Source organism: Dermacentor albipictus, chromosome 4 (assembly GCF_038994185.2).
Source record: "Dermacentor albipictus isolate Rhodes 1998 colony chromosome 4, USDA_Dalb.pri_finalv2, whole genome shotgun sequence".
In the NCBI taxonomy this organism is placed as follows: domain Eukaryota; kingdom Metazoa; phylum Arthropoda; class Arachnida; order Ixodida; family Ixodidae; genus Dermacentor; species Dermacentor albipictus.
This window is the reverse complement of record NC_091824.1, coordinates 156,976,271-156,998,962: the sequence shown is the minus strand read 5'-3', so window position 1 is coordinate 156,998,962 and position 22,692 is coordinate 156,976,271. Positions and strand designations below refer to the sequence as shown.

At 49.2% G+C, this 22,692-nt stretch overlaps 1 protein-coding gene across 5 annotated transcripts in view; it reads right to left on the bottom strand.

Moving 5' to 3' along the window:
* The window catches only part of LOC135903765 (protein Aster-B-like), a 133,098-nt gene that overhangs the window by 37,457 nt on the left and 72,949 nt on the right, over positions 1 to 22,692 (bottom strand). Inside the window, exons 1-2 of one of the 5 annotated variants that reach the window (XM_070537743.1) lie at positions 21,778 to 22,021; positions 8,571 to 8,819 (exon numbers count right to left, since the gene is read on the bottom strand). In XM_070537743.1, the coding sequence (XP_070393844.1) occupies positions 8,571 to 8,819; positions 21,778 to 22,016 (488 nt within the window). In that variant the 5' untranslated portion in view covers positions 22,017 to 22,021. Of the gene's footprint in view, positions 1 to 8,570; positions 8,820 to 21,777; positions 22,022 to 22,692 lie in introns of those variants that run through there. The other 4 variants (XM_070537740.1, XM_070537742.1, XM_065434143.2 and 1 more) reach the window with 4 other exon arrangements.

Genomic DNA, 22,692 nt, shown 5'->3' with positions numbered 1-22,692 from the left:
GCCAATGAAGAAGGCCAGTGTCCGTATATCACACGGCAGCATCAGCGCGGCAAGAAGTCAAGGCGACGTCAGCTCTGGACGCATGCAGCCCGGGCACCTTACAACCGGCACACGAAGACACCTTAGCCAGTTCGACGTGAATGTATAGATTTCCGACGAAGAAAGAAAAGTGCCCCCGTGGGCTCGAACTGCCGCTTTCCTTGTAACGTGCCGCGCCTGTGTCAGCAGCGAATGTTCCGCTCAATGTAGTGCATGTAGTGTCCAGAGATGAACCGCACAAAGACGCCGTTTCAACACGCGACCCAGCGGGCCAGCCAGCAACTTCTGTAACAGCTGATAAACGCCGCCCAGGCTCAAACCCGCTCGCGTGCTCAGTATTTCAAGTAGCACTTGTAAGTGGCGCGTCCTTAGCGAAACGTGTCCGTTTATCGCCGAACCTCGCGTCGACCGGGGAGCGGGTGCTTCAGGGAAGAAACGCTTATGTTTCCCTCTCTTTCAGCAATTGCATAGCTCCGAGTTTCGTCGTATGATATGGCGGGGTGATGAGATTAGGAAATTTGCAGGCATAGATGGGTTCAGCTGACGCAGGTCAAGGTTAACTGGACACTGTCGGGGAGAGGCTTGCGTTCTGCATTGGATTTAAATCAAGAGGTGTCATAACAGAATTAAACAACAGATACAGCAAGCGCTCATGCACACCAGGCACTAGAGGGACGCCGGAAGTGCTCGGCGGCTGCGGCAGGAGCGCGAGAGCGGCCACCTGTCCGCCACTGATAGCGATCTGGAAGTCTGCTCTTAAATACAGACAAACTTAAGGCAGAAGTGTAACAATACATATGCAGTAATCCGAGATAATGTGTAGCGCTCCAAAATGCATCCCGACTGCGTTTTAAAATTCGCAGTGGGTGAACGAGGGAGCCCGGCTGTCTATCAACTGAAGTCTCCATATTGCTGCGAACGCTTTGTATGTTTTAGATTGCGTTTTGTAAATAAAAAAATAATAAAAAACCCTAATTGTTTGATCTTCCTGGAAGTGTACCTTTATGAGCAAAGTTGAGAACTATATAACGTAGTCCCAAGCATTCCATAAGACACATGTGCTTTTTCAAGTAAGTTAACTTTTGTATAATCGTATTTTGGGCTTCCGAAGGGCTCAGAAAGACTGGCGGGACAATTACTTGAATGCCACCAGCAAAATTGAAATCACATACTTTTGTTATTTGAAGCAGACGCAAAATCTGCAATTTTGATGTCTCTGTGACCGTTTAACGCGACAATGAGCTCAACTTTCATATGGGCGCACGACCAGGTATACCATAATTGCACCTTGTGCGGCTGACCGGACGCTCCGTTGCCATGGGAGACAAGGGTTAATCGTTTGATCGTCTCTCGGTGAACGCCCTGCTAAGAAGGGGCTTCCACCCTCCACTGTCTCCGCTTCCGTGTCCTTATGCCAGACAAGAATGCATAGTATTGGCACAACGGGGCCCGCAGACGGCCTGATCGGTGTGCACCTTATACTTGCGAAGACACGTTAGTTTTTCATGCCTAGCAATGACAGTTGGGCGCTAAAGGCAGTGTGAAACACAGTGGCGCATACAACGAACGACATTGTACAATAATATGCCTCAAGGACGTTGTGATATTATATATACATATTGTGAAGAGGCGTTATAGTTTAACTGATGAAGCCCTCAGAGAGAGTAGAGCACCGAAGAGAGAGGTCACACAGCTTAGGCAACACAGGCACAAGGCTTCGAACAACTCGTCGTCGTCCTTCTCGGAGCAGTGCCTGTTGCTCGTTCTTCAGGAGAAGAAGAGCCGTCTCGGCGACCTACGGGCAGGATAGCACACGTGGATCGAAGTACGGCTTGAGCCGCTGAACGTGCACGATTTCTCGCCCTCGGCAGCGCTTATCCGAAGGCGGCTCAAGGGGTTCACGACGGCAGCGCACGTGAGTGGAACCAGAGGTGAAGGTGGCTGATTAGCGAGAGGTAGTGCGTCGCTGACTTGCTCATGTATGACCCGTCGAAGTTCCAGGGACAAAGAGGACTCAGACGACTGGGTAGCAGGCAGCAGTGAGAGTTGGCGCGCGACTCCTTCGCGAACGAATTGTTTGATTTGGTCGGGGAACAGAGAGTGGGTGGGATCAGCACTGGAACTGTGGGTTAGGGCCGAAAGCGTGTCGTCTGGCACGACAGTTCGGCGCGTAGTAAGGCGTTGTTTGCGGAGCTCATCGTAGCTCTGGCACAGGGTAATGACTTCGTCAACCGTTTGAGGATTTTTTGCCAAGAGCATTTGGAAGGCGTCATCCTCTATGCCCTTCATGACATTCTTTACCTTTTCAGCGTCGGGCATAGCGGGATTAATGCGCCGGCAAAGATGAACTACGTCTTCTATGTAGCTGGTGAAGTTTTCACCCTTTTTCTGAGCGCGACCACGCAAGCGTTGTTCTGCGCGAAGCTTGCGCACAGCAGGGCGACCGAAGACTTCTTTGAAACAATTCATAAATGCTGTCCAGATGGTAAGGTTGGATTCAAGGTTCCGGAACTAGAGATTAGCGAGTCCAGAAAGATAGAAGATGACGTTAGCTGTGTCATCCCATTTGTTATGCGCACTCACGCGGTCGTATGACGAGAGCCAATTCTCCACGTCATGCATCGTCGCTGCCGCTGAAGACTGGAGGACCTCGTTGGCGTAGGGTACCGGAGCAGACGACAGGCGATGCCTGGGGAGGATCGGGCTGCGCGGCGTCCTGAGGCATGTCAGAAACGGTAGGGAGCGTCCGGCTGCGGAGTTCCAGGTTTGTAAAGGGCCCAACACGTCTATAGACGTGTTGCCAATTGTCAAGAGGCGTTATAGTTTAATTGATAAAACCCTTCATGCAGACGCGATTGAAGAGCGTAAGAGTGCGACAACGAATATTGGCGCCTGACGAGTGACCTGCACCGCGTTTCGCCAACGATTTCATTCACTCATTTGGAACTTCATTCTTTCTAAGCCTCTTCCTCTCTACTGATAAGAACAGACAGCTATATGGCTAGATTGTAACGATTCCGGCGAATGAACCGTTTCGCTTATGGCTCGAAGAATAAGGCCTGTGTCTCCGAAATTCGTAACCGACGACATCGCCAGGGCCGTCGTCGTCTTTCGCACTGCCGTTGCCACACTGCAGGTGAACGCGCTTCACCGATGTGAACACGACACACAAGCCGGGCCGCTATGACTATAGAAAGATCGCGCTTCCGTTCCACTCATGCGAAGAGACTGGTCTGGATGAAGACTGCGTTTTCGAGCTTGCCATGCGGTGTAGCCAAGAGTTTTCCGAAGGTGACATTTGCACAGAGAACGGCGCGAAGAGGTGAACGTAACATTTCCCTTCTAACGACACGCACTCCGCGATTTAATATTTCTAGCCTACAATAAATGTCACCTACGTATACGCACTACTTGCTAATCAGAAGAAAGATGAACATTTTGCCTTCGGATCATCAGCGTCCTATTTTATGTTCACTGCAGGACGAAAGCTTTTCCCAGCGACCTCCAGTAACATGTTTTGCGCCAGCTGCCACCAATCTACGACTGGCAATATCTTATTACACTGCCTATATATTTAGGGTCCTTCGTTTGCTTTTCTTTTGTTTAGTTCCGTGGGTAGAAATCGGTTTCAAAGAGGAAAACCGGGGAGAAATTGTTTTATCTTTTTTTACTTTTTTTTCTAGTAGCCGAAACTTCGAGATTTTTCTGGTAACTTTCACAAACTATTAAAACAGGCACTGGCCACCTTTAGTGCAGAAATGCTCTATTTAAACAAGATAGATCACTCACAAGTATACATGTAAGGACAAAAAGAGCGCCTCGGAAGTAATGTGATGAACTTATATGTACAAAAAATTACATGGACAAAAACAATAGAGACGTGTTTGTCGATCCCTTTACATTATTCTCTGTAGTGTATCTTTTTTTTAACACGAAAAATAAAGTACAAATAGTAGTGCATACAGGCATGCTTTGAAAGAGCTGTGAGAGAGAGAGGGCTCTTTATTAGAAAAACAGAATTTTGCCTGCGCGTATATAACCGCTGGCATGCTACTCTGTATAGGGATGGGGAATGGGATTAAAAGATTCCAGAAAAGAGTGGGAGAAAAAAGATAAAAATAAATATGAAATGTCCGAGTGGACCTGATACTAATATTTACAGGTGACATGGCGGGTAAATTTAGGCTTTTGTATAGGAAAGATGCAATTTTTAAAGCTTTCCTATTTGACCAATTTCTGTCAGGTATTTGAACAATAAATCCAAAACCCGTCGCTGTTTTGAAGGGCCGGGCATTGGACCTAAGATGCTCGGTAACGTTAACGGTTCGTGGCAAATGATGTCCATTTGGTGCTCAAACAATTGTCTCTCGTCGCGGTACGCGGGGCATTCTAGTAATATGTGCTCAATTGTCTCTGAGTTGCGACAGTTATCACAGTATGTGCTAGTGGTAAGTCCTATGCGGTACAGATAATTGTTCGTGTATGCCACGTTCAGTCGAAGACGATGGTACAATGTCTCTAAGTGTCGAGGAAGTGGTCGTGGAATTTTCGGTCTCATTTCTGGGTCAATGTAACGTAGGAAGTTATCTTGGTGAAGCGGCAGATTCGAGATGCGGTCTTTTTCTTGATAAGCATATTTTTTTTGCCATGGTTGAAGCGTCGGCTTTTGTAAAATATGTTCTTCTGAACTTGCGGTATTAGAGTCCATTTCTGGCAGCTTCGTCCGCTCTACATTTCCCGAAATGCCGGCATGGCCAGGTATCCACTGGAACTTTATGCAATGCCCAGCAATCTTAGCCCTGTGGTGAAGATAAGCAATGTCAAATGCTGCTGGTTGATTATTGCAATGCTTGTGCCTGTTCCACATACTTTGTAGGGCTGCTTTTGAGTCTGTGAAAATCACCCATGTCTTTGGCGGCTGGTGTCGAAGTACATACACAAGGGCCTCCTTATTGCCATATAGCTCCGCTGAAGTAGATGATGTCGCTCGCTCAAGACGAAACGAGAATCGTTGCCCTGTAGAGGGAACAAAAAGTCCGCATGATGAACGATGTGGAGTTGTAGAGCCATCTGGGAAAATATGCGTTGCGGCTGCGTATTCTTTGTGCATACATTCTAAAGCTATCTGATAAGTCCGCTGCTTGAGGCATTTTCTTTTTCGCACTGATTCCAGGTATGTATGGCACGATTTCCAAAAAAAGAGCTGTGATGCTTTTCTTTAGCTTACAACCCCTTGCTGACGGACGTTATCATATGCATATTGAGTATTTCAGTGTCTATCCAGAGCTGTCGGGCCTTTCGTTCCTGTCGGTTATCGTCCTCTTTTACTGACTCCCGCTGTACGCTCGTGCAACAAATTAATGGAGTGCTATTAGCCAAATCTGGCACCCTTTCTGAACCTAACATATGGTTGGGTAAACGTTTTCTCAATGCCGAACAACGTAAGTACTGTGTTCGCTTCCCAGCGCATTACCACCGTTTATATACAAGAATGCGACATTCGACAAATGCGATGCGATGCGATGCGCGATTGTCGTATTTACGTTAACGCAGCTACTAAAAAGGAAATAAGCTTTCTTTTACTCAAGGCCGGCAGGCCCTGAGTATATATATATATATATATGCCTATTTGGCGCTTGAGGCAAGATGTGTGTATGTATATATGCTATTAATAATATCATATATCTGGGACACTTCCTCACAAAAGGTGGGTAGCATTAATTAATTTCGTAACATTTGCATTTATTATCCTTTACGAAACGGCAGAATTCGAGGAGGAATTGGGTGTAACCCCGGTTTTCATAAAGCTTGTTTGCGGGCGCAAAAATCGGGAATTATCGGGTTTTATGCGAGAACGAAGAACCTTTGCCGTCCTCGACTGCGCTCCCTTCCCTTGGCACCCGTTTCGTATAACTCTAGTAGGCCATCGGTTTTCTGCCCTACGCATTATGTGGTTTGTCCAAGTTCATTTCTTCCGCTTTACGTCAACTAAAATATCGGCTATTCTATTTCGCTCCCTAATCCAAACCGCTGTCTTCCTCTTTCCCAACGTCACGCCTGTCATTTTTCGCTCCATCACTCGTTGCGCGGTTCTCAAGCTTCATTCACGTATTCCTTTAAAAATTTTTGTCCCCTTAATTTTGTTGAGCGCCGATAGGCACTAGCAAATGACTCCAATAAAAAAAATCGTGGAATTAGACCTGTACAGATGATTAGGTTAAAAAGCATGATGAGTAAAGTTAACAATGACGTTCCTCATAGTACTATAAACAGTGCCTTCGACAACGACACGCGGCACTAAATCGTCCTTGTAGATATACCAAACATGCAACACGAGCAAGACGTTTGCGAATGTGACAAGCTTCGGTGATCCTGCCGATTTAGGCATTATGAGGCACGTTTCCACAATCTCCTTCCTAAAGCATTGCGAACAAAGCACACGCATTATTAAAGAAAGCAATACGAAGCCATTCAGCAGACTTCATAGCGCTAAAGATGAAGATGATGAAGAAAGATAAGACAGAATCTCGAATAACGGGCCATATTTTCAGTTTCCTTCGGAGACGCGTGCGGATCCGCACCAGAGAAGCTTTCCTCAGATTGTCGTCCGAATTGATTGAAGTCCTTCAAGCGCTCGTAGAGAGCCGCTCTCTTGTGACTGCTATAGCCGTATCTGGATGGGTGCCAAGATGGCGATGCTAAGGACGTTTGGGACGTTGCTCAGCGTTTACCCTTTCCTTTTTTTTCCTGCGGCTTCGGCAATCTATGCAATAGCGGCCCAGCCACACCGTCCAGCGCCCAGGTTTGAACAACGGTGTCAGTCGTAGATCTTCCCCGCCAAAGCGTTCTTTTCTATTTTTTTTAAAGGCTGCCTGCGCCACGCTGTTGGCACTTCATTGACAACAACCAGCTACCGCGCTTCGCTCACTCGATCCTCGGTGCTCAAGGTCGCGGACTACATTTCCCGGAGAAAAGGGTGGGAGGAGGGGAGACCGTTTTCGCCGCTATAAAGGCCGCACGACACGACCCGGGACCATAAAGAACCAAACGCCTTCTCGCACTGTACTTCCAGCAGGGCAATGACATGGGTTGAGGAATCAGGAAGGATGCATAGCACGTGGGAACGCATCAATCGCTTGGCTGGTCATTTCGTTTTTAGCCGCGTGATGGTAGCGCACTGCTGTTACGACCCGCAAGAACACACACACACACACACACACACACACACACACACACACACACACACACACACACACACACACACACACACACACACACACACACACACACACACACACACACACACACACACACACACCACACACACACACACACACACACACACACACGCACACAAAAAGAAAGAAGAAAAAGCAGAAAAGAAAAATGGGAAATGATCGAGCGCCGAGCACATCACTTCCGCCTCGCGAACGCCGATCTCGGTTAGAAGTTGGCCTGTCGCTGCTGGTCAGGACGTCGAGCACTTTGTGCGACGTTATACTTCAGCGTGCGCGGGCGGCCGTTTCCCGCGGGCTCTGTGAGAACGTTCGCCAAATGAATTCTTCCGCTGCTCGAGCGCAACGAGCCAGCTCACCGTCGTAATCGACCCTCCGTCGTCCCGTTAACTGGGGCAGCCTGAACGAGCGCTGCACGAACAACGCTTCTGCCTTTCCGCACGCGACTACGGCAGCGCGGACGTAGTGGTAAGCCACGCTGAGACGAGATCCGCGCGCGCTGGCCAACACTTGCTGTTTTATTGCTCGCGACACTGATATCTGAAGCAGTTATTTGCTCAATCTCTGCGTGTGACACGTGTACACAAAGTAGTACCCGCCGTCGAGCGAGAAACCAACTCCTGCGCTTTCTCATCAAGGATATGTTGTAGCGCGCAACGTTTTGCGCCCGTCCGCCGGCCGCACTGGCGCGGTGCAGCGAAGCGCCCCGCGCAGGCTCGCAGGGAGCCACCGCGACGCCAGGCGGGATGCGTTCGATGGAGGCGACGGGTGCATGGCACGGCAGCCGTCGTACCCACCATGCTTGCTATACGTAGAGCCGCGCAGCGACCAGGCGTGCAAGCGCAAGACAGCCCGGATGACGACGACGACAACGGCGTTCGGCACCTCCAGCACCGAGCGAAGCAAGACTCGCGCACGTCACCGCTTAGCTCAGCGAGTGTTGATCCCGCGCCACGTCGCGCCGTCGCTCAGTCACTCGACATGAGGTTGCTCGGGCCATTTTCTTCGAGCCAGTCTGTCAACGCGTTTTGACGGCATGCCGAACCGACTAGCGCACACACGATGCCTGCACTCACTCTCCGAGGACGCAGGCACCGTCATCCTCCCCCCACTTCCTGGATTCCCAAAACCTCAACAAGCGCGGCTGTTTCCGTGTCCCTCGTCGCGGCTTTCACCCGGGAGGCGGGCCCCCGCTGTCGATCAACCTCCCCTTTTCCCGACTACTCCGAAGAGCGGGAGGCTCACCCGCATGGCACACACGCCGCGAAAGGTCGCCGCGCGGCGAAGCGCACTCACCAGGCGGGCGCCGACTCTTCCACCGGTGTGGCGGCCGCTGACGTTGGCTGCGGAGGCTGCAACTCGGTGGCGGCGGCGGCGGCGATGCGGCGCGGGGCAGCAGCCGCCATCGCGGCGTCGGCGGGTTGCGCGATGCCGCAGCCACCTTCGCCGCCGTTAGGGGCGCCTTCATCGCCGGCGACGACGACCGCAGCGGCCCCTTCGGGAGACGGTGCCGCGGGAGGAGAGGAACGGCGGGTGACGCCGTTGCTGCGAAGTGGGGAAGAAAAGAAAAAAGAATAGCGTGTGAGTCAAATTCTAACGAAGTTCTACCTATCGCTACGAAGTCACATCCACAGCAGCAAGCAGCTACTGGGGTACCGACAAATAATAATGCTAAAAACAAATTCGGGAATAAAGGAAGAGGAACTGGGATATTGATGCGGTACCACCAGAAGGCTTGCACGCGAGTTTACACGGAAATTAGAACTGTCTCCAGAGGCCCACGTTAACGGCGCTGTGCAGTTACAAGAAAAGGAAAGGAAGGACTCAAATAATGAGGCAGCAAAGGGGAAAATGGGGAGATGGGGATGAGTACTGAGAGAGGGCAAGCCGTTGCCTCGGGAGACTGGCATGTTCGCGTCATTTCTTTCCGTCCCCGAAAGTGATTCGTTTAGCTGCACGACGACAAATTCGTCTCGCACACGCACATACACAACACGTACAAAATACAACCCACGTAGACGATAACGCTTCCAACAGAGAAAACAACGATCGACCTTGCACGATCAAAGAAAGGGGTGGGCGTCGGAGAACAGAGTTGGATAACTTTGCGGTTGCGAGCGAAATTGCTTCCTGCCCGGCGTCTCCTCGCGAACTCATTCCGCCGGGCAGGCTTCCCATTAATATTGGAAGCATGCACTAACAGTGTTTGTTTACTCATCGCATTAGAGAGATGAAGGGGCGGGCGTGCACGCCGTCCCAGTCGAGGCCGGGGACCTCTGGAAAGCAAAATCGACACAACAATAAAGCGCATACGAGAAGCGACACAAGGCGAGTCCTATGACCTGCCTATGCGATATTGCAGGTGACCTACACTGGTGGCAAAATTGATGCGCTGATACACGTCATAGCAGCTGTGAATAAAACGAAAGAGCGAAGGGAGGGGTACCGTTGCTTCTACGACGTAAACGACACACAAACAAAGTGGCAGTTGTGTGCAAGTCACGAAGAAAGCCATGGCTGTGGGACCCCGCCTGGAGCCAGGGCCGCGCACACACCGCCTCGTAGTGGTAACATGAACAAACAAATGGCACAAAGAAGTACTATACAGAAAAAAGCAGAACGCCGACGAAAATAATAAATTTAATATGAATAATGCATCTAATATGAATCTAGTTCCCGACCAGACGAGATGTAGTCTAATTCTTGATTTCAACAACACATTATAAAGGTGAAAAAAAAAGAAAGAAACCAAGCAATAAGAGTAAATTGATATTTCTGTTACAAAAGAAAAAAAATATTTCAAGGGAAAAAAACTTTTTTTTTATTTGTAAAAAAGAAGTCTGTTTAAGTTGGAAGACAAATTTTTTCTTGATTTCAACATAAATTGTCCCCGCACCGTAAAGCCAAAAGTTTGTCATTAGTACTGTGAGAGAAATTATATTTTTTCGTCTCTTTACTATCCTCAATAATATTTTTGTGCAGCTTCACCATGTAGGCAGATAAATTTCGTATGCACGAGCCTATGCGTCTTAACTTGTGAAAGCAACTACAGCCGCTGTTCGGTCAAGTCATACCACTCGGACGATGGCTGTAAAATCTTGTGGAGTGAGCACTCGAGAGGTGTGTCGCAGAATGCTGCCGGGTGTCTTGTCACATGTTCCATATAACGTCCTTATCTGTACATTTAGGCTCGTGTTACAACGGCAACCCAGCATTTGACTCTTTCGTACACCAGGAAAGCTGCAAGCACGAGGAGAGTAAAAGTTACTACCATAAGAGAGTAAGCCGTGCAACATACTTTTTTCCCTGTAACATGACGGAAAAGTCGTGAACAGAAAATGCTATAGCGAAACTACAGAAAAAGAGAGAAACAGAAAAGCTACGTAACTCAGTCTACAATGCTCAGCGATGGAACACGAAACTGACTGCGCGCCGGCCGGCGCTTATTACGCCACCGGTGAGCGTTGGGTAATTAATGTGGTCGCCACGGGTGGTGACAACTGGTGTTCAGCAAGGTGGATGCCATAGCCACTGCTCAACCACGGCTGGTGCCTTATCTTTCTAATCTGTGGTTCTTCCTAATCATTAGCCCTGCACTGTTGAGGTTGGTGTTTCTTTCACTCTTAAGAGGAAATGGAAATCTTACGCATTGCAGGGACAGAACTTTCCTTTGAATGGCTCTAGGTGTAATTCTTCGTTCTGCGCTCTATTCGGCGTCCCTTCGTGGATGTGTGAAAACATCACAGTGCAGTCTTGGAGCCGCGCATTGCGCGGAAAAAAGAAGATTTTTAAGGCGAGGATTTCTTTGCGAACAGTCCCGCACTTTCATAGCGTATCTGCTGGGTGCGCACGTTAGCGAACCCCTTGTGACTGAAATTATAACCCGGAGCCATCCACAACGGAGTCCACTCATAAACTAAATGTTGCTTTGGGACACGGAGGAAAGAAACGAAACAGGAGAGGTCCTGGTGTCATGTTTTTGAAGCCGGAAATACAGCCATGTCGGTGTGCCATCTCCCTCTGCGCCTCCAAATCAGCTTGCCGGAGCAGACAGGCGCGAGCTTTGAACTTGCATTGCTACGAGCCGCCCGAAGTGCGTGATGCTGACGTGCGTTAGAACAAAGCCTACGAAACTTCTGTAACAGTTTTGGTGAAGCAGACCCGCGCCGTGATTACTTGATTGTGTTTGGTGTTGACTGACACTCACACTCACAGACCCCAAACAACTTTCAAGCTTACACACCGCGCTCCAAAGTCAGCTTGTCTCGCGAACGAGGTGTGCTGCGAGAATGACACGGGCATAAAAAAACTTGTCTTACTTTTCAGAGGCCTAGAGCAGCAGCCGGAGCTTCAGAAACGCGGCTACTATGGCAACGTCGTAGTTTGGGGTACCAGTTCAAGTGCTCCTTTGCGAAAAACAGCACGTAACTTCCGCCACACTATCTCCAACACGTCCGTGCTGGCTGGGACCTCTCCTACATTTTCCTGCCTCCATGCTTTGGGACGTTCAACGTCATGAATCAACAAAGACAGGGCGGGAAACAGCAAAGAAACATTTGCTCTTCATATGTGCGTGTAGCTGCAAAATCCAGGAATTATTTGTCGCTTGTCAGAGGAAGCGCGCGCACTACTACAAGTAATGACGGCTGGCATGCAGAAGACACCTACGAACGCGCGACTGCTTTCTGAAAGCCTTCAGCACCAGAACGAATAAAATTCAAAAAAAGAAAGAAAAATCTCAGTGCCTTTCCACTCGGTGAAGAAGGATGACCAGTGAAGTCGGTTTCATTTAACACTTCACTTAACAGCTTCGATGTAATACGCTGTAAAATTGCTGTTTTAATTAATTAATTAGTTAATGACGCCGACGAACGCGGGACCAGTGGCATGAGCGCATTCGTCCGGCAGGTAGTGGTGGTGGAAAGCATTTATTAAACAAGAAACAGAGGTGTGGACTCGCGCAGGAGCCCTACATACTAGGTGGAGTCCCTTGTCCGGGGCCCCATTGGTCGAAGCCGCCAGCCAGGCCTTCTTGACCAAGGCCTTTTGGGCCTGAAGGTCAGAGCAACCACGCAGAGCCACCTTCCAATCCTCTCGGGTAGGGTTGGGGTGGGGGGGGGGGGATGAGAGCCGAATTTTGCTGGCAGGCCCACACCATGTAATAAGTGTCAGCCACCTCGCAGCTCCGCGGGTCGCCAACGAGCCAGCAGCAACGAGCAGTAACGACGCTGGAGCCAGTCGTGATAGTTTTGTGTTAACACACGGTCGCAATCCTGGGGGAAGCATGATTTTTTACAGCGGAGCTCTTAAGGGCGAGTGGCGATTTAGCGGTAAACGCGAGCAAAATGCGTTAGCATTACGTTGCACTTCTTTGAGGTCCCAGATCCACGATTTAAACCACGTTCACCACATTGCAATGTGCTCAGAAGCTCACTCGACACACGTCTTGCCTTTTCGAAGAACCAGGTGCAACTGACGGTAGTCCGGAGCAGACCACCCTCGGTTGCACAATATATACATATATACGCGCTCTTCGTAAGCTCTCCCATCCCGTATCTCTACCACGTGACCGGCTTCCCACACTTTACACGCATATCCTTTTTTAAAATTTGACGCTTCTAATGCTAACATTTAGAAAGAAAGGATGGGCATTTACACGTGATCAAACGAAAGCTCGATGCCACAGTGATGAAGCATGCAAAATCTGTCCATAATCTAGTCCCGGCGTCTCATCTTGATTCCGGAAGCTGTCAAACTGGCGACCACGCGGAACAAGTCAACCCGGAGCTCTTCGGTACGTCTGGTGTCAGCTTATTTGTCTCGCACCCTTGTCTTTTTTAATGCGCTGCAGCTAAAGGTCATGTAAACCAACATAGGCTGCCAACTTGTGTTGATCAAAGCTAAGCCCCTTATCTACGAGCGGAGTGGCGATTTCGTAGCGATATTCGCCACCGGGTAACCAACGACACCCTGTGTGTCAGCATAAACATCTTCATGGTGTATACCAAGTTGACATTTTCAATTTCCCCGAGTTTTCCAGGTTTTCCATGAGCGACACAGAACTTTATGTCAAGACAGGCTGACACCACGTCGCCCGATGCTGTCACGCTCAAGTAAGCATTTTAAGCAAATAAAAAAAAAAGTTTAATCCAGCTTGAATGATAAGAAGTAGTGTATTTTATCCAATATAGAAAACTGAAGGGAGGGGGTAGTAAAATGCGCATCAAATATCTTCGAAAAAGAAAAAAAATGGTAAAGGCCATTGCAAATCGAGTCGAACACCTTCAAATACGAATAAAAAGAGATGCATAGAGAAGCGAATATTTTTGAAAATGAGCTATTTCTATCAAGTGATAGCAAGATCATAGGTATTAAAAATTTGACGCTTCTAATGCTAACATTTAGAAAGAAAGGATGGGCATTTACACGTGATCAAACGAAAGCTCGATGCCACAGTGATGAAGCATGCAAAATCTGTCCATAATCTAGGCCCGAACTTTGTCACAAGTGAGATTTTCTCAGCAACTGGAAAGTCAACCTCAACTGTCCTCACATACTCTCAGCCCACGCACAGTGCCCCTTTTCGTGTTTCACTGCTTTTAAGAGCTTATTTAGGTTTGGATGAGGGTCACCTGCATCTTTGTGTCAGCCAACACTTTGCTTTTTGAGCTCGAGCTCCTTCAAAGAAGAAGCGGCACAGTTCCCTTCCCGATCATTCTTCAATGCGACGGTAATTTCTGTTCTTGTCCTCGCTCCACCGTGCGTTCGCCCCACGGACCATTTGAAGCATCTTCTCGATCAGTTGTACAGTTAACGTCCGATTTTTCGGGCTCCCTAGGGCCCACGAAAACGTCCGAAAAATCAAATCGGGCATTCCGAAAAAATGGATGCGTGTCTTTTACTACCCTTAAAGGCTCAAATCGTCACAGGCACGTCCGAAAAATCTATGAAGGCCTGCCAGTACACCTATTAGGCATATCGGTGCTCGTGCTGTGACAGGGAACGGTGGGTGCACGCGTGTATAATTATGGAATACGTACTGTGTCCCGTGACAATTGCCCCTTCCCACACTTGTTAAGCTTCACCGCAATACTCCACGTACGCTTCACCGCGTAACATCCCTGTGCTGAGGCGAAGCTGCCATTCACAAACCGGCGTCATGCAACGCGCACGCTTTATAAGCTTCGAAGCCAATCGTGAGGACTAAAGAGGCGGAGTCGGTGCCATTACTGAGAGCGGCGAATTCGTTCAATGAAAAACATGGCACCGAACGGCAAAAGCCTTAATAGCAAACGTCGAAGCAGCTACGCTTCGCGTTGCCGGGGTGGTGGCTACGGCTGCCAGCGGATCTGCTTGTGAGAGAGCCGGTTCGAGGCGGCGGGATAATCAAAACGGCGGTGTTGGCTTTGATTAATGCCATTTCGGACCTCCGGTAGCGGAAAAAGTGCGGAAAATCGGACGGCGAAGGGTTCTTGCGTCTGAAATTAGACGTTCTTATACATTGACTCGTACTGGTATCGCAAAGCCGTCTACATTATCGGGCATTTCCCTAAAATCAGGTGTCCGGAAAATCGGTCCTTGAATGTAACCTGGCAACTCCTCCAGCCGACGACACGGCGTCAAAGACAATTCGTTACGATTCCTCTCTTTTACTCGAGCCAGCAGTAGGGCGACTTTCGTTCTCTTTCAATAAAATGACAGCTAATTTTCCCTGATTGAAGCACAAATTCCCCGAGTTGTCGCTGAGTTTCTCCAAACTATTCAAAATCCTTGAGAATTCCCGGTTTTCCCGGTTGGTAGACACCCTGAGTATCTTCAATCAATGGGCATACCACACGAGACGACCCCGGTGTGCTTCAAAGCACACAGGATGTCTCTTATGCGGCTTGATCTAGGGAACATATTCTCAATCTATCACTTTATCGAGTTGCACTCTCGCGTCACGTAGAACCCTTAACCTTACGGTGAGTAAAAAAAAAGCAAAGAAAAAAAGATATTGTAGATGAACGCGACCTCAAACAACAGCTGAAGCCGCAGACGAATACTGAACCCATTGTGACAACTTGGTGCGTACCAAAATATCCGGCACAAGCGATATCTATGAAAGTGCAGTCCATGCAGCTTTAGAGTTGTCTGTTGCAGCTCCAATTATGTTTACACGCCATAGAAAAAAAAAAATGCGGATCCCACGCGATGTGGCAATCGGTTTAAGCGAAGTTTTCACTGATGTTTGCGAAGAACGTTGTCCTCGTTTGGCGAGTATAAAGCACACGATTAAGTTGGGCACGTTTGAAGCGTAAGACACTTCGTTCAACGCGCATTTGTGGCGCTCGAACGTGCGGATCAACCGGACGAAAACGAAAAAATGACAGTGAAATTAGGACGTTGGAATGACGACAACTGCATGACAGCAATTGGGTGACGACACCGGAATGACTGCGATAAAATAACGACGATGGAACGATAATGACGGCACGATGACGACTGTGCGATGACAGTATGAAGACGACTGTACGACGACCATGGAATGACGGCGACGGTCTGAGCACGATGGAACGACGACAATGGGATGATGGCACTGGAATGGATACTACAGAATGACGACGATGAAATGACGACAACGGCGGCGTGATGACAACGCAGTGACGTCGACACAGTGAACCCGGTACGTAGACGAAGACGGCGTGTTCTTGTGCTGAAGTTCACGTCCGCGGTTACACATCTGCCGCCCAGGGCAGCGTGTTTGTATATACTCCGCGCTTGTTTGTACTTTGTCCGGCACCAGCCAATCGTGCAAGACAGCAGCTAGCACGCGAAAAGTGGCCGAAAGAGGGAAAGAAAAACTTCGTTTTGAATGACAAAAAAAAAAACACCTTCGTTTGGCCCCATTAACGATTTGATCCTAACCTATAGAGGTTGAGGGTGTTAGCAGCACCCTTATAGGAGTAATATCTTTACTGCGTAACGTCCAGTGTGACGCTTCAATACAGCGAGGGACGTCTTGTCAATGATCTCGATAACAGTATACATTCGTGACGTGACTACAGCGCGAATTAAAGACGTGCAATCCACCTTGTCGCGACTGCTTCCGTATGCTTCAGCTAGTCAACGTATAATAGTGACGTCCCACAAAGTGATAAATCGATATAGAGGACCCAAAAGTCACGGTTTCAGGATTTCATTTATAACAGGAGCCCATCAACAAGAGGCAAGAACACGAGAAAGGGTTTACGATTAGTACTTTTCTCGGATAGAGTCGCTTCTCTTTAGTCGATCAAGGGAAGCGCAAACGTAGATTTTGGCTAGCGTCTCAAGTTGTGCTGGCGCTCATGTGCATGCCTTAACTATAAACTCAGATACCAAATATATTGCCATGTCGTTAAGATGGGGGATCTTGCGAAAAGATTATCAGTTTAGTCGCAGAGAACGTATGCAAATCCTTGACAGCATACGCACGACAATCACCCGCGAACACCGTGCAGGCAACGTTACAGGTGTGAGAGACGCACAGCTCTAAGTGCTTTGCAGCCGTTTACGCTATAGTGTGCTACGCAAGTGCCGCATTTTCTGCTGCAGCAAATTTTCCTTCTCCCGCATTTTCGTGCGACCGCTTTACATCACCATCGCTTTAGAACACCGTATCGTAGACAATGATTTAAATAATTGTTACGTTCTCAATAATCTGGAACGTTATTTTTACCAGCTTCTCCCTCGTTTCTTTCTTCATGGAGTTGAATAGCTTTTGGAAGTTTTAAGACGCGCATGACGCGAGGAATGAAAACATACCGAGCACACTTGAATGAGGCAATTACTAACACAATACAAGGCTTCAGGTTCTCTGTATGCAGTCAACTTGGTTGATTACTTAAGCTAAAAAAGAATTAAAAAGCCTTCGATCAGCTTCATAATTGTGTCAAAGAGCAAGTTTACTCACTCACAATTTCGTCACTGCAATTTTGTCACTGAGGGGCGCACGTTGCACGCATGGAAATGGTTCAAAATGAGCAAGCGTTCAGTTGCCCGAATCACGAAAATGTAATAACCGGAAGGACGCCTGTCTCCATAGGCGCCGACTACGGGGGGGGGGGGGGGGGGGGGGGTCTCCGCGGCCCGAGCCCCCTCCGAGGGTAAATTGGGGGGAGCTCGGATTACCCGAGCAATGCCGAAGCCTGCCCCCCCCCCCCCCCCCCCCTAACGTGTCACTGCCACAGTTTTGTCACCCACATCATTTGAGATTTCTTTTGACTTGCATAGACTTTTTCACTTACAATTTTATTCTGGCTAATAGCTTACTGCATCATTGTTGGCGCGGACGTGCATCTTAATTCATACTTTGCTTTACTTCTACAAATCCTTACAATAGGAGAACAAGCGCATTAGAAGTACCAGCGAAGCTTTGAATCCTAGCCTGCACACTGATGTTCTAGCATTTATGGCCTCAAACGCTCATGCTAGCGTGCGGTACGTGGCCGCCCAGGTACCAATTTCCAAGTCATCAGATTGGAGGATTCTAAACGACGGCCTTTCACCCGTACCCCTTCAACCAGCGCCAGTGCTTGGAAGATAGGGACCTGTAGAATCGTCTAGATTTCTCGAATTGGGTCCTCACAGAAGCCGATGGGCCACCGCACTTTTTGAGCAGCACCATATGTACGTAGATGAAGCCAATTTTCGCAGGAACGCCCAAGTGAATTTACATGACGCATACTATTACAGCGACTACAATGCACACTGGGTAAAGCGCAATCTGCCCCAGTAGCAGTGGTCGTTCACTGTGGGGTGCGGGATTTACGTCGGTGATATATAATCAGTCCCGTCTTCTTCGGTCCCACACTATCTGGACAGCGTTACGTGGACGAAATTCTTGAAAGAGTGGTGGATGAGTTTCTCAGCGAAGTCCCGTTGGCACGTCTTCCACATCTGTGGCATCAGCAAGATAGGGCGCCATCACAGCAGCAGCCGAGCACGAAACTTGTTGGATGCGACTTTTCGTGCGCAATAGACTGGAAAACACGGGCCTGGAAATTGGCCGGCTAGGTCACCTGACCTCTGCCCACTCAATTTCTTGCATTGGGGTTATGTAAAAGATCGCTCTTAGATCATCCAGACGGACGTCAGATTAGCTCGAGGCAAGGATAACGGATGTCTGCCGTGAATTCGAGCGTAGGTCACCAAGAAAGCCACTGGATGGAAGGTAGGAGTGTCCCCTTTGAAACGGGGTGATGGCAGTTGCCACCATGCTCAGCTTTTTATTTTTGTTTAACTGTGTTGTAAGTTATTAAAATTTACCATTTTCTTTAAATACTTCTTCCTACACTTTTAATCTTATGTCACCTTTCTACTTTTGAGCCACCAATCTTTCGATCGCTTTTTGCTAATTTCCACCGCATATTTATTTACATGACTATTGTTATGAATGACGATGTGATAAAGCGGACTCTGTACTGCGTAGCTGCAGAAGAACACCTATTCGAACTCGTCGTCTAGGCAGCAGCTGGTGTTCAACGGCACTTATGAATTCACAGATAATAAGGGCACACTGAAATCTGCTGTATGTTTTGTTTGTTTTTTGTGCAGCCGTCCCGATTGCAATTTCGGTTCATTTAGAAGTGATTATTACTTTCTTGACCGCATCGGTTTTGCCTTTTCTCATCAGATGGGTTGCTTCCCGGTCTGTTTATTTCGCTTTTATTTTATGACCTGAACCTGTTTTTGCAGCACGTATACATTTTCATGAAAACTACAACAATCACTTAATTTTGGCTTTGGTGCGTAGCTAGTTTCTGGCATGAAATATAGCTGCGAGCGCACTCTGTCGATGCCGTGCGAGCAAAACCGGGATTTCAAAACATGATATGCCTATTAGATTGCTTTTTTAGCAGCTATGGTGTTGGGCTGCTATAAGCACGAAATCGCGGGATGAATCCCGGCCACGGCGGCCGCATTTCTATGGGGACGAAATGCGAAAACACCCGTGTGTTCAGGTGCACGTTAAAGAACCCCGGATAGTCCAAACGTCCGTAGTCTCGCACTACAGCCTGCCTCATAATCAAAGTGGTTTTGGCACGTAAAACCCCATAATTTAATTACATTGCTTTTCGCGTTTCGTGCGTGCGCAGAGCGGCGCTTTGGCCACTTATCAAGTGACTTTTGTTATCAATGTGATCAGTCGGCCTTGAGAGACATAAGTGTGACGTAGTAAGGAAGGAATAGCTGCAAAGCCGCGAAACCTGCTATTGATGCTCCTTTCGTACCATTATCAAGGTGATGCGCTGTCTCTTCGGGTTTGCGACGGGCAATGCAGTTGCTCTCAGTCAGCTTACTCGAGGGCACTGCTTTATGATACGGGTGGGAGTGCAGTCCCAAGGTATTTTTCATATTTCATGAGGTTTAATTTTTTGCCAGTAGGAAAAAAATTGCACGCAATTAGTACGTTGCTGAAAACACAGCAGTTAGATGTCATTCGGGGGTACCTGGGGGTACGTACAGATGCCCCATTGACACTGATAATTAGGACAGTACTTCTCGAATTACATCATTAATTGCAATTGCCGAATTAAATTTCAGGAACGAAAGAATAGCTGGCGGCTACTCCACTGTACTGGAAACAATATGCGCTAGGTTTTCTTCGAGTAACGTAAGTGCTTTTTTTAAGTTTTGGTGCGTGACAAATCGGGCACCCTGCGTAATTCACTCAGTAACCGAAATGAGGACAAGCCGGATTCACTCGAAATTAGAATCAACAGTAGTCATGCGCAGAAGCGCTTGCATTCGGACTCACAGAAAAAGAAAAAAAAACCCCTGAAAGGCTCTAGTTTCGCCTGAAAAACGAAGCAGTATTACTGATAGCGAAGTATACGACAATTACGCGAAGGTAGATTACACCACCGAAAGACGCCAGATTCCTGGTGGTGGGAGAGGACTCAGGTTGTGAAATTGAACTGTCTCCTACTATGGGGTCTTGTAAAGTTTTATATAAGGCCGTCACTTCAGTGTTCTTCCAAGTCACACAAAGTTCCTTCAAGTGCCCCCCCCGCCCCGAAAAATGAAAACTTTCCGCCTATGCGTGCCACCTTCGGTGCAGGCTTGCCGCTTGCAACGTAACAACTTCAAATAGCAATTACGCGGTTTAAAACTTTCTGCGCCGAACTCGCAAGCCTAGTCCTGCAGCCGAAGTCGTCCGATGCCAAAGAAATCAAGGGGAGCCGGGAAACACGCCGAGTTCCGTGCACATCCAAAATTGCTCAGAACTGTGTGCTCCGAAAACAGCGCACTTCGTGTTCAGGCTCTATACAGCAAGAAACGCATGCACGCACGTTCCCGTTCGTCGTGCGACGGCCTTTATTGTCGTGCGCAAATCACGGCGGCAGGCATAACGCTTTGAAGACAAGCGGTGCGATGCATAGGAAAACAACCACCAGAGCACCACGGCATGCCTTTGTCTTACATAGGGTACATCTGGTGCGTTTCCCACACCTGCGTGATGGGGCGGTCCGAGGTGGATAAGACGCGTAACGCCTGAACTGCGGGTTCGTGCCTGCAATACGGCACGCAATCACCTTTCCATCGTCTAAGAGCGGCAGGAAGCAGGCGTGCCCGGTGATCACCCTGGGCGCCATTTTTCTATTCGATCCTATGCCCGCAAAGACGATTTCCCTAGACTGAAGCAGCGAAAGCGGACAGACCGGTTCGCAGTCGGGACGAGCGATGCCATCAGTGGCAGCAAATCGTCCCGTGGCCTCCGAGATCAAGAAACAAACTGTATTTTCAAGCCCAACACTTATGCACCAACACTTTAGCAGCACCACACCACACGTATCGGTGATTGTCTTCGTGGAAATGACAACGAGAATACGGCTCAATGCGATGGACCCCCGATGGGAGGATTCTGAGGCAAAGACGCCAAGTGTGGACACAACTCGGGCTCGGATCGTCCTCCCGTCGGATCGCTGCGCGTTCTTGGCACGCGAAATATGGGAGTGAGCGGTTATCGCCATCGGCGCAGCTATAGGGACGGTGCACTTGTCAACCGTTCGTGCACGGAACGGCGTTTCGATCCAGCATGTAGTATGACTCGCGAAGATGCACGGCACATCTTTTGCGAGCGAAACATAAGTTTCCTAGCAGCAGCGATTGCAACAATCTTGGGCGTCTCTTAAATATAGGAAAAGATTCAACTGTCAGCGTAAGGGTCGACGGGAGAGATAGACAGAAGCGGACGCCCGAGACTGTAGGCACAATTCAAGTGTATACACCCTCCTCGGCTACCACGGCTGCCGAGCAAAGGATGGAAGACTAGCTGTGCGCTTGTCCGTCATGTTCGACTATATTTTCTGCAGCGCAGGCGGCACCATGGACGAAGAAATAAACCGACAACAGGGGCGCTGAATTCCAACCATCTTACTGGGCCCGGGTCGGCAAGCGGACGACAGGAAGGGACCCTCAGACAGGAAACCGAGGAAGCTCGCCAACGCAAGTCCACTTCAGCTTCTCAGGAGCTCACCTGTAGTTGATCAGAGGTGCTTTAGCGCGGTGCTTGAGTGCTTCGAGAATGCTCGGTGCTAGGGCACCGACGGGGACGCCCACCATGCTGTGCACTGCTGTAGCGCGCTCATTCGTCGACGTGCTCTGCACTCGGGTCGGCCGCGCATAACTGTGCGCGCCGGATGGCTCCTTGTTGTGGTCACGTGGGACGCGATTTAGCAGAGTGCGGGGAGAGGACGAGAAAGGGGAGGGGGGCATGGAGCACACCGCGCGAACTCCGTAGCAGCGTGGCGCGACAGGGGAGTTCTCCGCGCGTCCTATCAAGGGGGCAGGTCACCTTTCCGCAACAACCCGTCGTGTTTACTCAGTCTGCGGCACACCAGCCGCGCATATCGGAGCGCTCGGCGCGCGGGACCTCTTCGTACACGCAGCGCACGCGACTCGGCGCAGTCTCCGAAAAGGAAACAAAAGGCTTTTGTCTGAGCACGGGCGGGCGACGCCGCGCTATCGACGGCGCCGACGGCGAGGCACCTCTGCCCGGGCGACCGAGCGCGGCAATTAGCCAGGCACGGAAGTTTACCCACGCGTCTGTCATACCCGCGGCGTACAAGCGCGCACTTCTGCTCGCGGCAACGCAGCGTCGAAGCCGAAGTCCTGCTGCAGCACTTGCAGTTATAGACGGGGATAATGAATAGGGAACCGCACAGCGGCGCATTCTCGGCGTATCTTTGACGCTCAGTGGCCTCGCGTTGGAGCGTGCATTTTTGCAGAGCACGAAAACTGGGTAGTTACCGATGTGCGTTTCGAACATCGTAATAGCCCACATTTTCCGCGGCGTGCAACGAACTCGCAGATTATCATAGACACACAGACCGTATACGCGGCGACAGGTAGCGGCCGGCCGTTAGTGAAGACTTCGTCGACCTTAACAATG